We start from the raw sequence: 21,957 nt of genomic DNA, 5'->3' as shown, positions 1-21,957 counted from the left end.
GAAGCTCTCAGTCGGAAGCTAACTTCATCGTCGTGGCCGAAGAGCTACTCCTATTTACAACAACATAATGGAGCCCAGATGGTCGAAGAACGTTTGCATGGGCGTTTTATGGTCTGGGTGTTTGCTAAGCGTTATATTTGGTGAGTGTTAAACCTTAAAATTGATTTAAAATCCCGTTCCGTGACGCCTGAATCAGCGTTAACTGTTTTTTTTCTGTGATAAATCACGCTCGCTAGCCCTGCGATGTTATCATGGTTGCTCCCCCAGCCCCAGACCTTCGCATTAAAACGACTTTGTTTAGTCTTACTGTAACAGCCGATGTTAGTTAAACACCCCGGAGCTGGATTTGTTGCCTATTTATCCCTATTTAACTATCACATGCTGGTCGCCTTGACGTTATAGATGACAAACTTTAAATTGACTGAAATTTGAATAGAGTTCGGTGGCAGACGATGGCTGCCGCCCTGTTCGCGGCTTGCTCTGAACGATAAAGAACGATTCAGGTCGGATACAATCACTGACTGGTTCGGTAGTTTACATGTTTTCGAATCTCTTCTAACTAATAAAATACCTGTTAATATAAGCTATTTTATAATTAAACAGGGGCTTTATGTTAGCCGTGTTTACCTACGTGTCATCCAGTGGGGGAAAAAAACCCTTTAATGTTAATTTCAGCGAGGATGCTTTTATTTACAGTATTTTAAATAAACTATTTTGTTATGCTTCACTCACAGAAGCTGCTTGTTGTTTTTACTGCAGCACCACATCAGCCGTGTTGGTGCAAATCTACAAGATAAAATAGATTTTTGTCCTTTCACTGAGGCTCACACAGGTTGAGGTGTTATAATGTCGTCATTATCAACACATCTGAAGATCGGGAGCATAATCGGTTGAAATATTGTTGCACAGTAATTGCAAATTTATACAACTTTATAAAATGTTATAAAAGTATTTGTTTGCAAATCGGAAAACAGATGTAGTTAGATTAAGCGTAATGTTTGCACTACTTATTCAGTTTACATCACACAACATTCCACCTCAAGACACTACAAAAATAGTGAATTTAATTTAATCTTAAGGTAATTCCACTTCATCCTAGTTATCTAACTAGCTTCAATGAAGAGTGAAAAACTGAGAAAGTTAAAAGTTGAAATACCAGCACCTGATGTAAATTAGAGAGTTTGGATGAAGATTAATTTAGAAAATAATTATGTCATTGATGTTTTTTTCCCCTGACGATTAATCAATTAATTAGATAATGAATGCTTGATCATTTGTAGCAGCTAAAACATACTTCCAACAACAACCTGTGAAAAACTCAGCTCTCACTGTTGGACTTAACATGAAAAAGATGTGATTATCTACACTCATCTGTTGATTATTTGAGATTAACAGATTTTTTTTTAACAGAATTTAATCTGTGTATTTAGATACAATTTTTTTTATTTATCTTAAATGCAAAATACATGTATATTTTGTTCTGCTCTGGGTGTGTTGTTCTTTCAGTAAGTAGCCTTTTTAGTCTATTCTCCAGTTAGGGATTAATCAATTACCTGACTAATTCACGATTATTTGAATAATCAATTAATCCTATTAGTCATTAGCAGGTCCTAATTTCATTTAACTCAACATGCTGCTATGACACCAAAACTCTGTGAACAACTAAGTACCTCCCACGATTTAACTTGTAAACCCATCTTTAGCAGTAACATCTGATGTGGAGTGAGTGTAGGTCGCTCTTTTTTCCAACGTTGCTTCAGTTCATTGAAGATTTTTCTGCATTTCAATCAAGTGTTGGCCTGGACTTTTTTTAAATCAATTTTAGCCTCCACTCCAGATAAATAAAATTTGTTTATACTCAATAATGTTACATGATGTATTGAAAAAATACAACTTATTTTGATTGAATTCTAGTACAGGAAATGTGTTGGCATTCTTTAAAAAAAACAAACTATTTAGTTCACATTCTTGGGTTTTAAAATAAAGAAAAACATAAAATCTTTGCAAAAGGAGGATGTATAGATTTTTTCAAGGGGATGTTATGGATATCTTCAGGTAAAATTATTTCAAAAGCACAGTTAGGATTTTCAGCAAGATATGGGACAATGTTTTAGGGCAGGGGTCCCCAAACTACAGCCTGCGGGCCTGATCCGGCCCGCCTCCACATTTGGTCCGGCCCCCTGAACAATACCAGAGAGCATTCAGATTTTTTTTTCATGTATTGTATTTTCCGGTTTATATGTGGATTTTTCTTCAACCACCAGGGGGCTCTTTAGCAGGAAGTGTGTCCTCTAAACTGTGGGTGTTTTGTTTTGCATGGCGCATTGCTGCCATCTGTTGGACTTTTAGGGAACTGCTTGACTTTTATGTTATTTAATCAGTACGGTTGTTTGCTAGCGGTAGAGCAGATGTGTAGCACGTGTCTGTTAAGAACGCCGCATTCCAGGTTGAATTCTTTGAAGTAGCAACTTATACTTCAAAACGAGCCTTTATGTTAACATATGAGGAATTAATATATTATAGTTACATTCCGTCAATGGAATGTATACTAGTTAGTCCCAGTGACTGTTTCACTCATGGTTTTTGCCCATGTGCTTTCTGGGTAAAAATAAATTGAGAAACGAAGCCCTCCCACCCCATCAACAATTTCCGGCCCCCCACCAGAGAAGGGAAAAGTTATGTGGCCCTCACAGGAAAAAGTTTGGGGACCACTGTTTCAAGGTTTTTCCAACCTGATGGTCCAATAGACTCGGTTTGATTGGAGTCCAAAGTTGCAACATTTTTTACATCTTCAGCTGTTGCGGTTTGTTTTCCTTTGAAAACCTAGTTCCCCTCCTGGTCTGTGGTGGCGCCGCACCAAGAACCACTGAAGGAAATGACACAAAAACCTCTGAAGAAGACAATGAGCGCAACTTCCTTCTTCAAAAAATGTAAACAAAAACGGAGAGGTGTCAGATATTGGCTGTTGTAGAATTTCTCTAGCTAGCGTGTTTGTTTTGGTTGTACCCAGAATACCATGTTCTATAGTGCACTTCCTGCTTTTGGAGCGGTCGCCGGTTTGCTTGGTATTCGCATATCATGATGCGTAACCTTGGCAACTAGATATTGTTTTTACTTCTGGGAACAGCTGATTACCATCTGAAAGCTAAAATAACACCCGAACTCCTCCATCAATTAATAATTTATTGTTTCCCCTACTCAAGCGTCTCTCTGCCTGGCTTTCTAACAATGATTTAAAGAGGAGTGTCAAAAGCAAAGGATGTGGATTAGCAGTGCTTGCCAACAACTAATGGTGTCAGAGGCCTCTTGAGATATGTTACAAACTGACTGCTACTGGTTATCCTTTCTGCCCACAGCATCACCATCCACAACAACTCTTTGAAGACACTGGGATGATTAAGAGTTCTAATAATATTCAACTTCCCTTTGGGATAAATAAAGTAGTTTTGAGTTGACACGAATTGCAAAGAGCAGCTCAACATATTCACAAGTATAAAAGTGCATAAGATCAAATGAAATTGAGCATCAAAGCCACAATAAGGAGCTTTAAAAATATCTGCTCACATGTAAACACAAAACTGCTGCCTGCATGTTTGTCAAATCCAAAACAGCCTGAAAACCTTTCTTACTAGAAGCTTTAATGGTAACGAGACGTTCAGTCTTTTTTGCAGAATATGGAACATCAGCGCCTTGCATTTTCCTCTTGAGTCATTTGGGAATATTTTATGCAGCATATCCACACATACTTAGCAGTTTGAAAATAGATCTTTAGTCCTCAGGCAGCAGCTTAACAAACTGAAACTTGCAGTCTTGTTTTTTTATTTACGAACTCTTATATTCAGAAGTCTAGCATGCATGCAATAAGAACCGGTTTGCTCTCAATCTTACTCCGACATCAGTTGACAGGGAGGAAATGAATGACGAACACTTCCTTCTGTTTTTTTTTTGTGTGAAATCGTCTCCAACTGAAGCTTTAATGATGTTAGAGTTGTTTGTCTTTCTGATGCTCTGGATTCCCTGCAGCCTCAATAATCGACCTTTTTAGATCCTTTGCTTGCAGCCAAAGCTGTGAAAGTCACATGTTTGAATATGTCAAGTGATTTGTTTTTATACATTTTTACTTTAGAAATATTGAACCTTACTTAAGGCAAGTTATTAATTACTATTATGCGATTACTAATAAGTTAATTCAAAAATAATCAACAAACCAGCTCTACGCTGTATTAAGTCGAGCAGAAATCGCTAACATGTTAGCAGTATGTTTTTAGCTGCAGATGCATCCATTGCTACAAACGATCTGACTTTAATCTCACAATTCTAACTTTAATTTCAGAATTCTGACTTTAATTTTCTGAGTTTATAAGTCATAATTCTGAGAATACTGTCTTTAGTCCATTGTATAAGAAAAAATAAGGAATTCTTTTCTTAAAACAGTCTCCCATATCTTGCTGAGAAGTTACTTTAAGTGAGTTTTGTCTTATTTCTAATGAACTAAGCTACCTGTACTAGAAACTAGACTAAAAACATCTGATAAGATATTTTGTTTTTGCAGTCCAGCTGCTTGTTGATACATGTTTCTTGCAACCAGATAAGGTCCTGGAAGCTGTGATTAGATGATAAGAAAATAAACCTTCGGTTATCAAAGTGGGTGTAAACATGGCCGATACCTTTCCACACACCAACCAGATAAAAACTTTTCTTTTCTGTTATGAATTCAACCTAATCTCCCTGCAGCTCATTGTCTCCCCAGTGACCACCTGCTGAGCTCTGTGCTGTTGTTGTTTCAGCTCTGCAACCGACCCGCTGTTGACATCCTGTTACTAACGCATTCCCTGACACCATTCTTTCTTTTTTTTTTCCTTTTCTCCCACCAAACAGTCACAGGACCTGCATGTGCAATCACCATATACGCCGACTCTGAAGTGATTGTGCAGAACGGCACAACGGCGGTCCTGCGATGTACCTTTGACTCCAGTGAAGTGGTGACCAAAGCCACCAGTGTGAGCTGGACCTTCCAGTCCAATCAGCCCGACAGTCAGTACTACTCAGCTCCATACGTGGTGAGTCCCAGCTGCTGCTGCTCGTGTCCTTTCTGGAACATTTCCCACAATCCCAAGATGTTTTCCTGCCACTGCGATCTGTCCTACATGTTAATAAAGGCTTCAACTGATCCTCAGGGATGAATGTGATGATTTGGTGTCAGGCTTTGGTTTTGCATGCTTTTTTCAGATTTTTTTGTAGCATGTTTACATCATAAAGCTGCATGTAAACTGAAGCTGCTTGTGGTGTTTATATTCGGGTCACAGCAAGCAAGTTAAATTGCTTTATGACACTGATTTAAAAGAAAAATACAATTTTTCAGACAATTTATTGTCGGAAGGGACAGTAAAATAGGTTTATTGTCATTACATAAAGACACAACAGTGAATTTGGCAAGAAAAGGTCTAAAACGTGATTATGCATATATGTACAGACATATACAGATACATACATTCATACAAGTGTTTCTGGTGCAGCTAAAAAAATAGAAAACATACAAATAGCAGCATATTGCTAAACATGAGTTGTAAAAATTAGTGGAAAGTAATTCATGACATGATTTTAAAAAGGTCTACACCTTTTATAAAATGTATATTATGATATGATTAATCATTTAATCAGATAAAAAAAGGTACATTCTGCAGTCTTTTTCATTTAAGCAGTTAAACTTTTTTGTACAACATTAGGAAAACACTAAGAATGCAAATAATTAATTTTATTTCTTTTTTACAATATACTGCTTGAATGTAGTAACATAGCACTCCTTTAGTGTACGTTTGATCATTTTTAGCAAGAACATATTTACAAAGTGTTTTTTTTTTGTCTTAAATTCAATGTTCATATTTTTTGTACAGATTTGTTTTAATTGCTGCTCTGTGTTATGCTTTTGGCAAATGGGCTTTTTTAGTGTCTGAACATTCCAGTTAGTGATTAATAAATTACTAAATTAGTTGACAACCATTTCAATGATCACAATTAGTGCAAGTAATCGTTTCAGCCCTAATGCTAGACTCATTATTTAAAAATATTAAAGCACCTGGAGCAATACTAATATCCTTCAGGAATCTGTTGTCTGAAAGGAAAGCAAAGCAAACCTAAATGAACCCAAAAAGTGTCTAGTTACTGGAAAACCTGACTCTCAACCTGTTTTTTTTTGTTTTTTTTTAGCAGCCCGTTTCTGTTTACAAACAAGTCTGGTCGGGAGCCTCCCTTTCTGCTCTGATCTCCTGCAAAATGTAATGACACAGCCTGGGGGTCTTTAATTTGAGGGGCAGTCTTGCCAGAACAGATGTATGCCGTCAGCATCTGGAGAATGTGTGTTGCACAATGAGCTGAGCTAAAAGCATCTATTTTTTTTTTCCTGAAGTTTCAACACTTTCCTGTTTAACAAAATCCTCTAAACTAAGAACTCCATGAATCGGAGATGTTTGAACATCTCAAAAGAAACGTTTATCTTTTTCTTTTGACTTTTTGAATCATTTTCTGTCCCAGACAAATCCTGCATAATGTGCGGTTTTTGTGTGAGACGAATTAGGAACTTGAACAAGTAGAGAATAAGTAGAGGAGTGACAGGTTTAAAAAGAAATTTGTAATTTTTTTAGCTGCTTCGCACTTGTCTTTGTCAGATATGAAAAGTAGCCGTCTGCCACTCTGGACAATTCGTTCTGACTGTGTCAATTCAGGTCCTGCTTCGGTAAAGAAGACGATTAGAGCCACTGGGAAAACTACAACAAAAAAATAATTCTGACTTTAACCTAAGATTTCTGACATTTGATTTCAGAAGATTAAAGTCAGAATTATTTTGTTTTTTTTGTTTTTCAGTGGCTCTACTCCTCTTTGGTATTTCTGCATCTGACGTTTTCCATTTTCTGTTTTTAGTCTCAGATTTAATATTCTTTCCTTTTTTCTAGATTTTATACTTTTCTGACGGAAAAGCATATCCAGGACAAGAAGAATTCAAACACAGGGTTCAGTTTGTCGGAGACATCAACAAGAAGGACGCCTCGATACAGCTGAGTCCGGCTCAGTTCAGCGACAACGGGACCTTCTTCTGCGACGTGAAGAACCCGCCCGACGTGTCGGGAACTCAGGGCCGAACGGAGCTCAGGGTCGTTCAGAAAGGTAGATTTAAAGATGTATTCGTCTATGTAGATGTTCTTAACGTGACAGTACTATTTTCAACTAATATAACAGTGACATAATAATGTGAGAATACCCACTCAGATATGAATAACTTTAATTTTTAAACAACATTTAACATTGAAACCAGAAAACATTTTAAACTACCAAAATAAAACAAAGCAAATGAAACAATAATAATTCAGGGTTTCCCCAAAAAAACTTGCTAAGCCCTGTGGTTGGGGCGCTTGTGCAGTCATTCATTCAGTAGCCTGTCGTGTTTTTGAGTTAAATTTTTAAAGTTGACAGGAAATTTGAAAATATCACCTGATAATTATGTGTTATTAGGAGATTAATACTTGAGTTCTGACTATAAAGTCTTAAAAATTTGACATAAAAAAAACTAAAATAAATAAGCTATGCTTAGCATGTCGGGGACCCAAGTAAAGCCTGGTGGCCTGCCAGGTTTATGATACATGGGGGGGAAACCCTGTAATTAAAATGGATTATGAAGTCTCTGTAACCAAAGTTGTATTTAAAAAAAAAAAATTATTCAGCTTAGATGGGGAAAACAGGCAAAAATGGCAAGTAGTGCAGACTGACTACTTCATCCTGGCTGTCAAATGCTTACAGCATTTCTCAAAATGGCGGCTTTTCAGTGATATTATTAAAGGGGAGCATCTTTTTGATGATTGTCATCCAAATGAGATTTATTTCGCTCATTTCAATTTACCATTATTGATTTATTGCAAATAAATACATACTATAAATGTTAAGCTGAAAGAAAATACAGCCAAAAAGCGTTCAGTAAAATGAATACTGCTCTTGAAATTCATTCCCATTTGTAATTTGTTTCTGTAGGACGCCAGAAAGACGAAGTGAGATTTATATAATAAAACTACGAATTGTAACTGCATTTAATCATATTTTAAAATTTACTGATATTTATTGATGGTTTCATTAGATATATAAAACTAACAATACAGGCAGTTTTCGGGGTTTTAAACATTAACTGGAATTTGTTATGAGTGGTAAATAAAAATATAATAAGAAATTTATTGCGTCAAATGATAATACGATAAATGCCATATATATGCATATATGTGTTTCTTTTTTCAAATTTTTCCTGAATTAATTGCATTGAATTGCAACAATAGAATGATAGAAAAAGTACAAAATATTTTATATTTATCTAAACAGAGATTAAATTGTATCATCCTCTTTTTTCCCAAAAGTTTGTTTTTCTTTATCTTAAAATGCAAAAGTAATAAGGTGTGTTTTTGTAAATAAAGTTTTCTTTTGTAGATATTTATAAAAACAAATAGTTTTATGGCTCTAAATCATAAAACCATAATGTGGGTGAATTAACTGCAAGAATGGCTCTTTAGAATGGACAGGGACAATAGCAGAGAATTAAAACTTTTAGTTCAGTTGTATTGTTTCGGTATTGGAGAATTTACCTTAAAAATGCTTAAAAAGTGCTTGAATTTTAGTGCGGGAAAAGTGGTATTCATGATATTGCAGATTAAATTTTTTTTAGGTCTTACTTAATTTTATTTATGTCTATCTGTACATTTAGGACTAGCTTCTCTGTATTTGCAGGCTAAACAGATTTAGGCTACATTCACACTGGAGCCTGAAGTGACCCAATTCCAATTTTTTTGTCATCTGATTTTTTTGGCGTTATTGTTCACACTTCCAAATGTGACCTGTATGTGTTCTCCAGTGTGAATGGCAAACGACCTGAAAGTGTCCCGCATGCACAGTAGAGAGCGCAACAACGTCACACATAGAGAGCGTGCACAGTGTTTTGCCAACCACCATAAAAAAGAAGTAGTGCTCAGTGTTTGCGCAAGTAAACATGGATGCTAACGTTGGAGCATAGCTTATGATTTTAAAGTTGTTGTCCGAGCGGAGCAGCATATTAACAATGTAATCCTTATAATGACCCAGAACCGGACAACTTATGGGTCTTTCTGACACCCTTTTGTAACGGCCTGACTTGCAGAATTCTTGCAGTTGTGACATTAACTGGAATTTGCTCTGGATTTTTACAGATGTTTTTTAGGGTTGTCAGAGTAAAAAAGTTTGAAGAAAAATTAATCAGCTTACGAGTCTGTTTAGATCAAAATTAACTCCAATTGATTAACTAAAGATGGGCACTTACCTTCTTCTAGTGTTGTAGTTCAGCCTCCATCAAGCAGAGGGCGCTGCTGGTTAACTGCAGTCTGTGGTACAGAAACAAAGATGGCAGCAGGGCCAATATCAGAACTGCAAATTCAAACGGTATAGAGTCCAGCGTGGGAAACAAAATGCACTTTATGTGACTCTGTTTTGAAATATAAGCACTCAAAAAGCTCCTTAATTTATCACCTTAATGGTGCTCATTCAACTGAACTGCATGACGGAGCATCAACTTTTTGTTCAGTTATGCTCCTTTTTGTGTTTGAACACTTAACGTGTTGTTTCAGGGGGAATGCAGTAGGAAGGAACAAGCAGGCCCAGATGTGTCTGCTTGTTGTTTGTAACCAGCTACATGAAGCGAACAAGTGCATGTGATGACTTGTCATCTTTTTTGCTCAGCGGCGTTTCAGATCCGCTCTGGTGGGAGTTGGTTCAGCATGCTAAAATAGAACGATAGCTGGAGGCAAACACGCCTCTCTTCCTCTTTTCTCTTTCAGTCACAGCGTCTGCTTTGGCTCGCCTTTCCAATACTGATGATTAAAGTTAACTTTTTGATTTCTGTACCATAATTATGTCTGAATAGCCTATAGAAATTAAATTGATTAGGCTTTTTTCTACATAAAATAATCTTGTGAACTGGACTTCCTGTGCACTAACCAGAAATAGGTGGGAGGTGGAAAACTGCAATTCTACCACCAAGGGGAGAAAGTGAGGACCATTCCAGGGGACCCTGACCGACAGGGGTCCCCCACAAAATATGTTTTAGTTTGTTTTTGTGTTTGTTTGTTTTTTAAGAAACATAAACAAATTTGGGGCCCTATCAAGAGCTAAATTAATCATATTGTGTTTGTTTACAGTTGCTTTTAACAGTAAAAATTAAATGTTGCCCCTACTGTACCAAAAGGCACACATACACATTTGCACTGAACACCCTCCTGGATCTGCATGAAATGGTTTGTTCCTGCTGGTGACGGTGTTTAGCAGCAGTTAGTAGAAGACAAGAAGTCTACGGCAGCTACTACGCTGCCAAGAAAAATAATAGTCAGGTTTCAAAGAGAGAGAGAGAAAAATAAACGCGTGTCAATGTGTAACCCAGTTTTTCTCCAAGAGAGGTGGGTAGACTGTGTGAGATTATCAACCATTTAGCATAGTTAGCTTAGCTACAAACTACTTTTTACCTCCATTTCTCTAGCATTTAATGAAGGAAAAAATTAATCAACTTATTCATATATTTAACTTGTCCCTGTACCTTTTACTACACTTAACAACAGATGAGTCAGTCAGCAGCAGCTCTAACCCCAACATCAGCATAACTCTTAGCCCCTATCCCAGTGGAAAAGGTGAGCAACACTGTGATCAATAATAAGCTAGTTAGCATCATTCCAGTGGATTTTTCCCACCTCTCTGCTCTTTTTACAGTTACACAACAAAAACAATATGTATATTACTGACAGAAATTCAAACTTTCTTTATAAAATGATAATAAAAAACAGCCTTCAGTCCTGCATTAGCTTGCATTTAAATTACAGATATCTGTTGCCACATCCCTCCTGATCTTTCCCCATCCTAAGTAAAATTAAAGTTGCAGTGTGAAACTTTTATAAATATATATATAGATTTTTTTTTTTTACATATTTCTTAAAACTGTCACTATGTTGTGACAGTTTGGTATGAGATATAATCTGTGAAAAATTTATTTCCTCTGCCTTCTCCCAGTGCTATCTAGAAGCAACCAATCAGAGGCAGGAGGCGGGTTTTAGCGCTGTCAATCACAATCTTGTGGCTGCTCATTCTTCCTCCCCCCAGCTAGCATAGTCTGTTGTAAATGCTCAGTCTAGTTGACTGTTTATCTGTCAGCAGATAAACAGTTTTCCTGTAACAATAAGTTGTTTCTCAGCCATTAGCACATTTAGCAGTGAGTGAATGAGGTTGGATGAGAGCTCTGAGACCCTCCTCCTGGTTCTGATTGGCTGTTTTTGGTCAGAACAGTACATCACTTTAGGCAGTAATATTAGCTCAGGGAGGGGGTGGAGGAGATTGATCTTTTCACAGATTATCTGTCTCATAACAAACTGTCACGACATGGTGACAGCTTTAATAAATATGGACAAAACATATTTTTTATTGACATTTTATACTGCAACTTGAACAAAATGCAACAACAGCATTTTTTTGAGAAGTCTGAATTGCTTTATGTATATTTTGGACGTCGCCTGTGATGTGACTGTTGCTGGTGGGGAGAGACATTTTATTAATTTAAAACTAATATAAAAAAATAGGCAACCTATTTGCATACAGTATGTGGACTGTTGCATGTAAAATTCACTAGCAGTGAACGTTGTGCTAGTATTAGCAGTGTGGGGGGATAAAATTTTTTGTCATGGTCCTCAAGATAACTGGCGGCGCCGCTGACTACCATTCTTATAATGTGTTAACGTCTGCATTTTGTTATCATTCTCACATCAGTTCAACCCTCTGGGGTCACCATTTTATGCCATTATTAACTTCAGTGCTCGACAAGCATAGCAGAAATGTTTTTATCTTTGAATTTTTACCAACCAGCTTTAGCAACAGTTTTTTAAAATTTTTGTTAAAGAAAAAAAAAATAAATGAAATTATTATTTTTTTTTAGTTACAGCGTGATTTATTCAAGCCTGGGCTTTTAAAAAATGACAATATCCTGATGCAGATTTTGTTTTTAAATAAATTGTTCAACCTTTCTGCATTTAACATAGAATAATTAACAATAAATAGTTCAAGTTTACTTTTATGACTCCAGCCACCAAAAACATAAGCGATATATATAATTTTCAGAGTTATTTTAATCCTGTTTGTTGCATCTTTAGTGACTGAAATCTATCTTTGATGGCTATTTATGCTAGGGGATAGATATTATTAGGTGTTTTGTTTTTTTATCCCAAAAGTCTTTCTCCATTTTTTTACGCATAATAAAGACTTTGGAAACATGATGGAAAAACACAATATGGCAAAACCTTTCACAATTTGCAGCCAAGTTAATGCACGGTTACAGTTCAGTCAAAACAAAACACCATCTGGAGACCCATCTGGAGGGTTGAAATTTCTTCTGTTTTGTGTTGTTTGGTGTTAGGTATGTTACTTTGAAATGATCAAACTGTTACATTTAGAAATGTCTACTTAATAACAGTAGTGTGAACATAGTGATTGCTTTGTCAGAGATATTGTACGATTTCAGAACCTGCTTCATTTGAAGAAGGCACAAATAATTTTCAAATCACCAAATAAGTTCCAGAAAAAAAGTTTTCCAGAGAAAGAGGACGTGAGATCTCAGTACAAAATATTCATATTTTTCTTTATTTTTTTTATTTACATAATGCTTTTTGTTTACTTTAGTTTCTTTCAAAAGTAAGACTTTTATTTATGAAACTCATTTGTTGAATTCTAGGCAACATGTTTTGCAGGAACTGGCGACAAAAGTAGCTCTTTGAATTGAAAAGTTTGCTGACCATCAGCCTAGTCAAAGCACAGACCACTCAAGTTGAGAATATCTGTTCAGATTTGTATTGAATCATTTTGTAAACTTATATTTTTTCCTTTCCCCTTCACTATAATGAACTGTTGTGTGTGTTTCATGTGCAACACATTAAATCACAAAAAAATACACAAAAAGTTTAGAACATGAGGAAATTATGAAAAAGGGCACGAATATTTTTATAAGTCGCTGTAAAGACGAAACAAATTTCTTGAGATTTATATGAAATTTTGCTTTGCTGTGTTTGCTGTTCCAGCAGAGTCTCTCCCTCAGACCAACACTAAGATTGTAATCTTAGCAGTGTGTGGTGCTTTAATTCTGCTCATCGCCGTCGCTATAGCTGCCTGCTTCGCCGTACGGGTGATTCAAAACCGGCACGATTACGAAGGGTGAGTAACGCTGCTCTGCCTGATCCCAACACAACTTGATGCTCTATTCTATGCAAACGGTTTGTAAAAGTGCAGAAAAGAAACGTTTCTTTTTCAGCCATGTTCATCAAATTGTTTGGAAAAAGTAGGAATATTTAATATTTTACTCTTTCATCTAGTTTTTAAGTTCCAGTTATTGTCACTGTTGTTGATTCTAATTGTAAATCCAGATATTTATTGGCCTTTAATCGCCTGGTTGATTGTATTGGCTGCATGGTTTGGGTACTTTTGTGGGCTTTTCCGAAGACAGTTGTCTTCTTCTTGATTTTAACTCCTTCTGCATGGGAGCTGCATCTTCTCTCCACTTGCTAGGAAAGAATAATGAACAAAACTTTGGATGCTTTAACTTGATTGTTAAATATTAAACTACACTTTGTAGTATCTGAGGTAGCTTGATCATGTCTTGCATGTCAACACTGAATGTAGATTTTAACCTCACACTTGATAGACGGTGTTAAACCTGTGCAGAGAGGGGAAGGTCTCTTGTTTGAAGCAGTGGCTGCTTTGATTGGCGATCTTTGGGGTTGCTGTTTGCTCTGGTGTCAGTCATTGTTCTCCATCTCTGTGTCCTAACAACTAACGCCATTCTAACATTTTCATTTAACATCACTAGCAAACCTGCTGTGAGCAAAGCTGCACATTGTCTCGTCATTCATTCGCTTACATGCAGTCGTGTAACCTGATGTAACCTGTCAGCTATTCTCCTTAAGGAACAATTTTTTCCCCCCACTGTTGGCTCAATAAAAGTGTCAATAAATCTAAATAAATTTGAAAATAAAGTTATTGTGAGCAGTTCTATGATACAAATCACACTTCTTTATGTTACTGATGTCCTAAAGAAGTGCATTACAAATGGGAATGTTTTTTAAGAGCAGTATTTGTGTTTGTGGGGCTATAAGTGCTGTGACACACAGTTGTTGCCATACAGATACCTAAAAATAATGTCATAACTAGTCCTTATCATCACTTTTATCGTTATCACAATAGTACCGCAAAATATTGACTTTAAGTGATAAATAAGTCCATATTGCTCACCACTAATATCTTGCGTGCCTCCATATTTAGTCTTCATACATTCAAGGTTTGTGTTGTCTTGAGCCAAGGAGCATTTACAAAATAACAGAAATCAAAGGCTAAGAGTGGATCAGAACCAAATTTGATGGAGTCAGAGTATAAATGTTTATGCATCTTTCATTCACAGAAACATGCTTAATCACTGCCTGTGTGGATTATGTGACTATTACATCTCTATCTACTCATGTTTACTTAGAAAATATTAGCAGAAGGTCCTGCCCTGATGGAGATACCTTAGCAACCTATCTTTTGTCATATAAACTATCTATTGTATTCACAAAATTTAAGCTCAAGAAATTTGTTCTCATGATTTAAAAAAAAGTGAAGAAAATGTCTCAGACTTGAGACATTTCGCTGCATCCTCAGGTTATTAAGCCTTGTTTTCATTGTAACAGTTTAGAAATGATACATAGAAAGTTCATTTTCTTTCAATCAAAGAAGTCACTTTTAGATTGAGGACTAACATGTATAAAATTTTGATAACACAAAAAAAACATACTTTCTAGAACATTTATGTTTCTTTAATAAACATGCACATTACTTTCTAGAACTTGGCAGTTATTTTCTAAAACCCATAGGTTACTCTTAAAACTTTTGGGTTACTTTATAGAACTTCTTGGTTGCCTTCTAGAACTTTGGCATTACTTTATATAACTTACAGGTTACTTTATAGAACTTTTAAATTATTTTCTAGAATTACAGGTTATCATGTAGAACTTTCACATTATTTTGTAGAACCTAAAGGTTAGGTTCTAGATCCTACAGGTTACTCTTAGAACTTTTACTTTCCAGAACTATTACATTTTCTGAATTTTGGTTTCCCAGAATTTAAACATTACTTTCTGTAACTTCTATCGAATGTAATGTTTACTTAGACATAACTTATTTTTTCAGAACATGCATAATATCTGCCATAAATTTGCCTAGAACTAACAAGGAATAAATTAAATGTTAAGCTGCAGCAAGTCGCATAATATAGTGCAGCGTGGCCCCCCAATTTAATTTGGGGGGGCCATAATACCATCCAAATCCCATTAGTTCAGCTCTGACCTTCTCACAGCTGCTTTGTTTCATGTGCCCATCACTCATTGCTTTTATTTTTGTCTTGTGTCCCGTCATGTGTGTTTATGTTACTTTGACTGTGCACTGCTGGTTGCTCGACACCACTGCAAATCGTAACCCTAAACTAGATGTACGTCCCTGGAAGGCGCGAGCTCTGAAGCTCCGCGGCCGCTAAAGAAGGCAGAGTCCAGCCGGGAGGGCACCAGGTCGACCAGCCCCTCGGGTCCGCTGCAGGTAGGAGCTCCAGGACGAAGAAATCCACCGGGTGCCACTCTTTCAAAGGTTCTAGTCCATTTTAATGATGTTTCTGTAAATTCAGGCATGTTGTCAGGTCTGTCAGAAGTGAAGACCCAGATTTACGATTGGTTCTGGTGTGCCGCTTCGTCAGGTTGGTTCTTGAAATGACCGATTTAGGTTGATACAATAACAGGTCTTTAAGTTATTTTGGTACTGTGCTGTTCAGTGATTTATAAACTAACAGATTTATTTTAAAGTCTATTGTCTGAGCTACAGGGAGCCAGTGTAAGGACGTTAGAACTGGGATGAAGTGCCCCATCTTCTTGGTTTTAGTGAGAACATGACCGGCAGCGTTCCAGTTCAACTGCAGCCGCAGGATTGATTTTTTTTTTAGGTAGACCTTTGAATGCACTGTTGTAGTAATCAATGAAATATAAATTTTTAAATATATATTTTAAACATATTTTCAAACTGGGAAAAAAAGGTTGGGAAAAAAAATCAAACGTTCCCGTTTTCAAGATATTTTTAGTTTCACATCTTTTTTTAGGTTAAATATTTTTTTTCTTTGTTTCAAACTTTTCTTTTGTTTCGGTTAAAATAATTTTTTAGCTAAGAAAGTTTTTTTTTTTTTTGTATGACAAACTTTCTGGTCCCAATTTAGCCCCATACCTGTTTGTTAATTTGCTTCTGATTATCTGAATGTTTTGATTTCTACTCACCGGTTTTCCTCTGTTGTGTGCGTTTTGTTTTGTGCTTCAGGGCCCGGTGATATACGTCCAGTTGGATCACTCAGGCAGTAAAAACTCGTTCCATAAGATGGAGCCCGTGGTCTACGCTGACATCCGTAAAAACTGAAGATGGGGACCAAAACAAAAAAAACTAAAAGAAAAGAAAAAAAAAGAAAAGAAAAGAAAACATAGTAAAGTATGAGACCTCTCATTTAGCTGCTCTTGGGAAGGGTGGGAAAGGTTTTAACAGGGACAGAACTGGTGCAGTTTCTCTCTCTACTCTCTTCTTTCTCCATATTTTGTCCTATGAAAGCATGTTATATGATAAACTAATGTATTAGTTGTTGACTTAAAGGAAAAAAAAAGCTACGAAAACACTCCAGTTGATACTACATCATATCAGCCTTTAAAAATTTCTCCAACACAGGGATCAAAGTAAAAATAATGCCTTCATTGACATCATTCCAAGTGTAAATTATTTTATTTTAACCCTTAAATTGTTGTGCCCCCCCTTAACCACGTAGTCGCCTCAGACACGCCCAGCATATTACAGATCTGCAGGCTGTTGCACCAAGTCAGCTAAAATTTACTGACTTCCATGTCTTAACAAGTGAAGGCTAAAGTCATGCCGAGATTTTTGTTTCATCAAATGAACAATCAGTTTCAGTGAAAGAAAACGGCATTGCTTACTACATAACTAAAACTCCTGAGCATGCTGTATGGAAATCAGTTTGACTCTTATTTATCTCAATTTCATGGAGTACAATATTTTTGTTTCATACAAAATTATATGCATTTTTTTAAGTTAAAGAGTTGTATGTCGGCTGACATCAGAGTAGGGCTGAATCCCATTAAGTTTAACACTCAACCTCCAATGATAAATGCGTAAAATACACCCTAAGGAAACAGGAAACTCCTTGTGATTTATTACAATTAAATAAAATATGTTTTTACCTGATTTCAGACACAGGAAATCATATTTAGCTGCTTTTTGATTTGTCGTTTTGATCACGTCATACCTGATGTTTGGCATTTAAGATGTTCCATACCAGCTAGATGTCAACTTGCTTACCTTGGAGACGTTTCATACCCACTTCAACTACAAATTGAGTATTTTATACTGATAATTTACTGTAAGAACATGTTTACCAATAAATCCGAGGTCACTCAGTCAGTCTCACCCAAAATAGATGAAAATCTTCCACAAAAAAAAGTATGGATTGAATTACAAGGTAGATGTTTAGATTATTTCTGTAATTCATTAAAATCTTTGTGCTGTATTAACCCCTTAAAAGAGTGCCCCAGTTATGTTTTACATACTGTTTGAATTACATGCTGGGACATCAGGGAGGTGAGGATGATGGGATTCAGCCAAACGAGCTCAGATTGTTTCCTAAAAGTCAGGTTCTGCTCCTCATTTAAGATCCTGACATCATGGTGCTTTGAGTCGACAATGTTTACCCTGATGAAATGCAGGCAATGTCAAACTTTAAAAAAAGCAACAAAAAAAAAAAAGCAAAGGTACAGAAGTTAAAGGTGCGCTGTAAATACACAACACCATCTGTGCTTTCTCTGGTGATGAAATGTGAGAGGAGTCTAAACTACAGAGAAAAAATGTAGACTTTAGGAAGATGAGATGGTAAAAATGAAGCTGCTTTTCAATTATTTTATGTCAGTTTTCTTTATCTGACGGTGGCTTAGCGTTTTTTTCCATACCTGATAGTCCAGTAGACTCAGTTCAGTTAGGAACCAAAATTGCAGCTTTTACTAAATTTTCAGCTGCTGCAGTTCTCTTTAACAACAATGCACTGTCTCAAATAAACCAGTCTTTGAAAAACCTGTTTCCCTCCTCGCCTGTGGTGGCGCTGCACCAAGAACCACTGAAGGAAATGTCACAAAAACCTCTGAAGAAGACACTAAAAACAACTTCCTTCTTAACAAAATGTAAACAAAAATGTAGTTGCATCAGATTTTAGCGGTTGTAGGATTTCTCTTATGGCTTTGCCTGCTACCGTTAGACTTGTGCAATTTAATTTGGTTTTATTTACCCAGAATGCCCTGTGCTGTAGTCCGCTTCCTGCTTCTGGAGCAGTCTTTGGTCCAATTTGCATTCACATAAACATCCAGACCGCTTCAGAGGTTGATTAACTCCTCCCAAAACGAATCAAACTTTCTAGACGAACCGACTGCAGTTTTGTTAAAGCAGACTAAACAGGGCTGAAGTGAATGCAGTCGTTAGGTAGAGCATTTCCATCTGTGCACCTTACAAACAGAACCAAACGGTGCAAGAAAAAGATCCGTCCAAACGTATGGCCACTTGCACTAAATTAAGTTTTTATGTTTTTATCCAAAAGATTAACACATCTGCAAAATTTTTTAATTCTGGCTTGCAGTACAGTTTCAGGAATTTAAACACTATGAATACTATTTTAAACACTTAGCAACAGTTCATAAGATGTGATAGCTAAAAACAAAAACATATCCCGTTGCATTTGGCTGCACAGGATAATTTTGATAATTTTGAGCTTCTATAGGGACTCGAAATTTAGTCAAACTTGAAGCAAAATACCTCTGTTGTTTGTAGTTATTTTATGCTCAATGACATTTTGATGACAATTTTGATTCAGTGTAGTGAAAGTACAGCTTGGTAAAATAAATCTAAAGTAGCCTTTCGGGTGCAACAGTCTGCAGAAGCCGCAGTTGATCTCCATCATGGGCATCTCCATTGTGATCTTGTGTTGTAGAGGCGTATAGTAATGTAAAGTTAGATATTGGCCCACAGGAACATTGCATGCAGTTCTAGTAACATCTACGAAGTGAAGTGAAGTTGGTACTGCTCACTCAGCTAGTTTTTGCGCAGAAGAAGCCGCCTGACGTCGTGTTGCTGTGAATGCTTCAGCTTTCTGTGAAGTTCTGGCATGTTGTCGTGGTACCCGTTGAAAAAAAAAAAAATTAAAAAAATAATACGTAAACTCCCCTTTTGGATTTTCATCTCAGCAGCTTAAAGAAAATCAAGAATTTTGGGTTTAATTTAATTTGAATTATTGGGGGAGTTTTGGTTATTCAGCGTCATGTTAAATTATTTGCTTTTTAAATAAACTAGGCATGTTAATAAATGTTGCACCGAGGTGACTTTTTCTCTTTTTATAAAAACAGGGAGATGTCATTTTGCATAACAAAACAACTTCTAAATACACGGTTTGCATGCAATTTACTAACAACAAGCATTCTTTTTTCCCAAATGTCTTTTTTTTTTTTTGTCTGTATCATGTTTTTCCTCATTAACGGGCCAAATATGAACGGTTTTATTTTACAGATAGTGTTGAGCTTTAAATGCATTCCAAATTATTTTTATTTCCTGTTGTCTTAAAGCATTTTAAAGCCAAATTTGCTTTTAACTATGTTGACTTTTTGTTGTGCAGCCAGTCTGCAAGCCATCAGCTCATGATCTCGAATGCAGTAAGTTCCCATAAGTGTGTTTGTTTTCTTAACAGTTGAAAATGTCGTGCCGTTTACTGTAAGTCATTCCAGTGTGGTGTGCCTGTGGGTGTCTTTCCAGAGGAAGGACGATAGTTTGCTGAAGAGGTCCAGAAAGATGCTGATTTCTTTGTTGTTTTCGCTTAAAGTCTTAATTCTTTGTAACCAGTCACTAAAACGTACACAGTGCCTGCATAAAGTATTGGTGTGAATGGTTCATAATGGTCAGAATTAAAGATTTCTTCGTTTAGTAAACATTTTAGTCCTCTAACCAGACTAGCATATCAGCAGCATTAATAAGATCAGTCCAACTACGTGCTTTATATTAACCAATACAGGCTCATCTAAATGATGGAAACAACATTTTCTACCTCAACAAAAAGCAGTCAAATGGAAAAAAAAAAAACTTTAAAAACTCCTAGCAAGAACACTCCTGTCCACACAAGCAGACTTTAAAATTAAACCTCAAACTTTCCTCTGTCCAACAGCATTAATACTCACTGAACCACGAGCTGAAGAAAAGGAAAATAATGCTTATTTCACAAAGCCAAAAACATAAATAGCGTCCTACCTTTGCTGTTTTATGGTAATAATTTATGGTGGAGTAAATATTTCCACTCGGCTCCTGTAGTTTTTTATTTCTGTGTGATTTCTGACTGGTTTCACCCTTTTCAGTGGCAGATCCACCTCTCTCACTTTGACTGGTGAATGACGTTGTGAATAATTGACGGTTCAATGGACGTGCCAATCATCCAAATCATCCAGTCTACTCCAGAAATTTCCCTCCGTAGTTTACAATGTCTGACCGGAGTACTGAATGCTTTGACCCGCTGAGCTCAGAATACTTGTAGAAGTATTCTTTTACTATTGGTTTCATTGCAGTTATTAGAGAGAATGACGAACCAAGGATGATATATAAGTGGTATGGAGATAACCTGAGAGATTTCAAATGACACAGGCGGTGCTAAATTGTTCCAAAATTGCTCATTTGGAAAGTTCACCTTGAGTTTTATCAACTAATATTTCCCCAAAATTTCTAAGCTTAGCTGTTTTTATTTACTGGAGTTTGGTGCATTAAGAGGTCAGGTTATATACTGTGGTTTTCTAAATGTTTTGGATTGCAACTGCATACTTTGAACAGGATATTATCATCACAAAGTACTTTTTTTTGTGGCAAAATTACCGCTGTGTGCCATACTCATTTACTTTTATTCAGTAATATGAGTGTAGATTTTTAGACCCCTTAAGTTTTCTCTGGAGTCTTACTTTTGATACCAAAACAATTCAAATTAACCTTACGTGCCAGAGATATAATACAATTTATTTTTGGGCCATACACTCCAGGGAAATTTAACAAAAATAGATCAGACCTTTAGCAGTGAAAGATGTATTGGGTGAAAACGGAGAAAAAAACTTTAATTTTTACATAAAAAAAAAAAAAAATGAATTTTTCTCAGGGTTGAAACTAAGCTGAACATTCCGTCCTAAAATCTTAAAAAATAAAACCCCAGAACAGAACTGTGACTTTATAAAAGCCATAAAAGGTATCAAATGCAAATTGAGTGACTCAAAGTCCAACTTTCCTAGATATGTTTGAACTTTAGTTGGTGTTTCTTCTGTAATATACGCCTGAATAGTGGAGATCCAAAAAAGGGCTGTGTAATTTCTTTATTTTATTTTATTTTATTTTCTCTCCTTTGTCATTTTACTATCCTTTACGACTAAATTACAAAAGAAATCCTTATTTTGTCCATTTTAACTCCAAACGATGCAGGCACTGTGTTGTCTTCCACTTGACCCGTCTTGTTCGTCCTGAACCCAACATGAAGTGTTCGGTTCTTGTTTTGTTTTCTGTTGCCGCTCGGCACCATGCATGTCACCGACTAACCCGACAGGAAAAGGAACAAACATGTAAAAAAATACTGACAAAACCCTTTACTGCTGGTCACTTGGCTTCTAATCGTGACTTGTCGCAGTGTTTAGTGATGTTGTAAAAATTGTGATGTAAACTATAAATTATGAAAGACTCCCGATCCGGCTGAGCTTGTGTATGGCCGGCAGGGTTTCGGGTTTTACGCAGGGCTGAACGGTTCAGTCA

The 21,957-nt window shown here is 36.3% G+C and overlaps 1 protein-coding gene across 5 annotated transcripts; it reads left to right on the top strand.

The window, feature by feature from the left end:
• The first annotated feature begins 28 nt into the window (after positions 1-28).
• mpzl1l (myelin protein zero-like 1 like) lies at positions 29-17,902 on the top strand. 5 transcript variants are annotated; one of them, XM_088012445.1, is made up of 7 exons: positions 29-140; positions 4,879-5,060; positions 6,951-7,161; positions 13,110-13,242; positions 15,546-15,651; positions 15,737-15,805; positions 16,414-16,569. In XM_088012445.1, exons 1-6 carry the CDS (start codon positions 68-70, stop codon positions 15,761-15,763), a joined length of 732 nt encoding a protein of 243 aa, XP_087868571.1. In that variant the 5' UTR covers positions 29-67; the 3' UTR covers positions 15,764-15,805; positions 16,414-16,569. The 5 variants fall into 5 exon arrangements, with proteins under 5 accessions (XP_087868571.1, XP_087868570.1, XP_014823652.1 ...); XM_088012444.1 differs by lacking the exon at positions 15,737-15,805 and having other exon boundaries at positions 13,113-13,242; positions 16,414-17,902; XM_014968166.2 differs by lacking the exon at positions 15,737-15,805 and having other exon boundaries at positions 13,113-13,242; positions 15,546-15,699; positions 16,414-17,902.
• The last annotated feature ends 4,055 nt before the right edge of the window (positions 17,903-21,957 follow it).

This window comes from Poecilia mexicana, unplaced genomic scaffold, assembly GCF_051168715.1.
Source record: "Poecilia mexicana isolate PSO_F unplaced genomic scaffold, ASM5116871v1 scaffold_14, whole genome shotgun sequence".
Taxonomy (NCBI): domain Eukaryota; kingdom Metazoa; phylum Chordata; class Actinopteri; order Cyprinodontiformes; family Poeciliidae; genus Poecilia; species Poecilia mexicana.
This window is presented reverse-complemented; position numbering and strand designations above follow the sequence as displayed.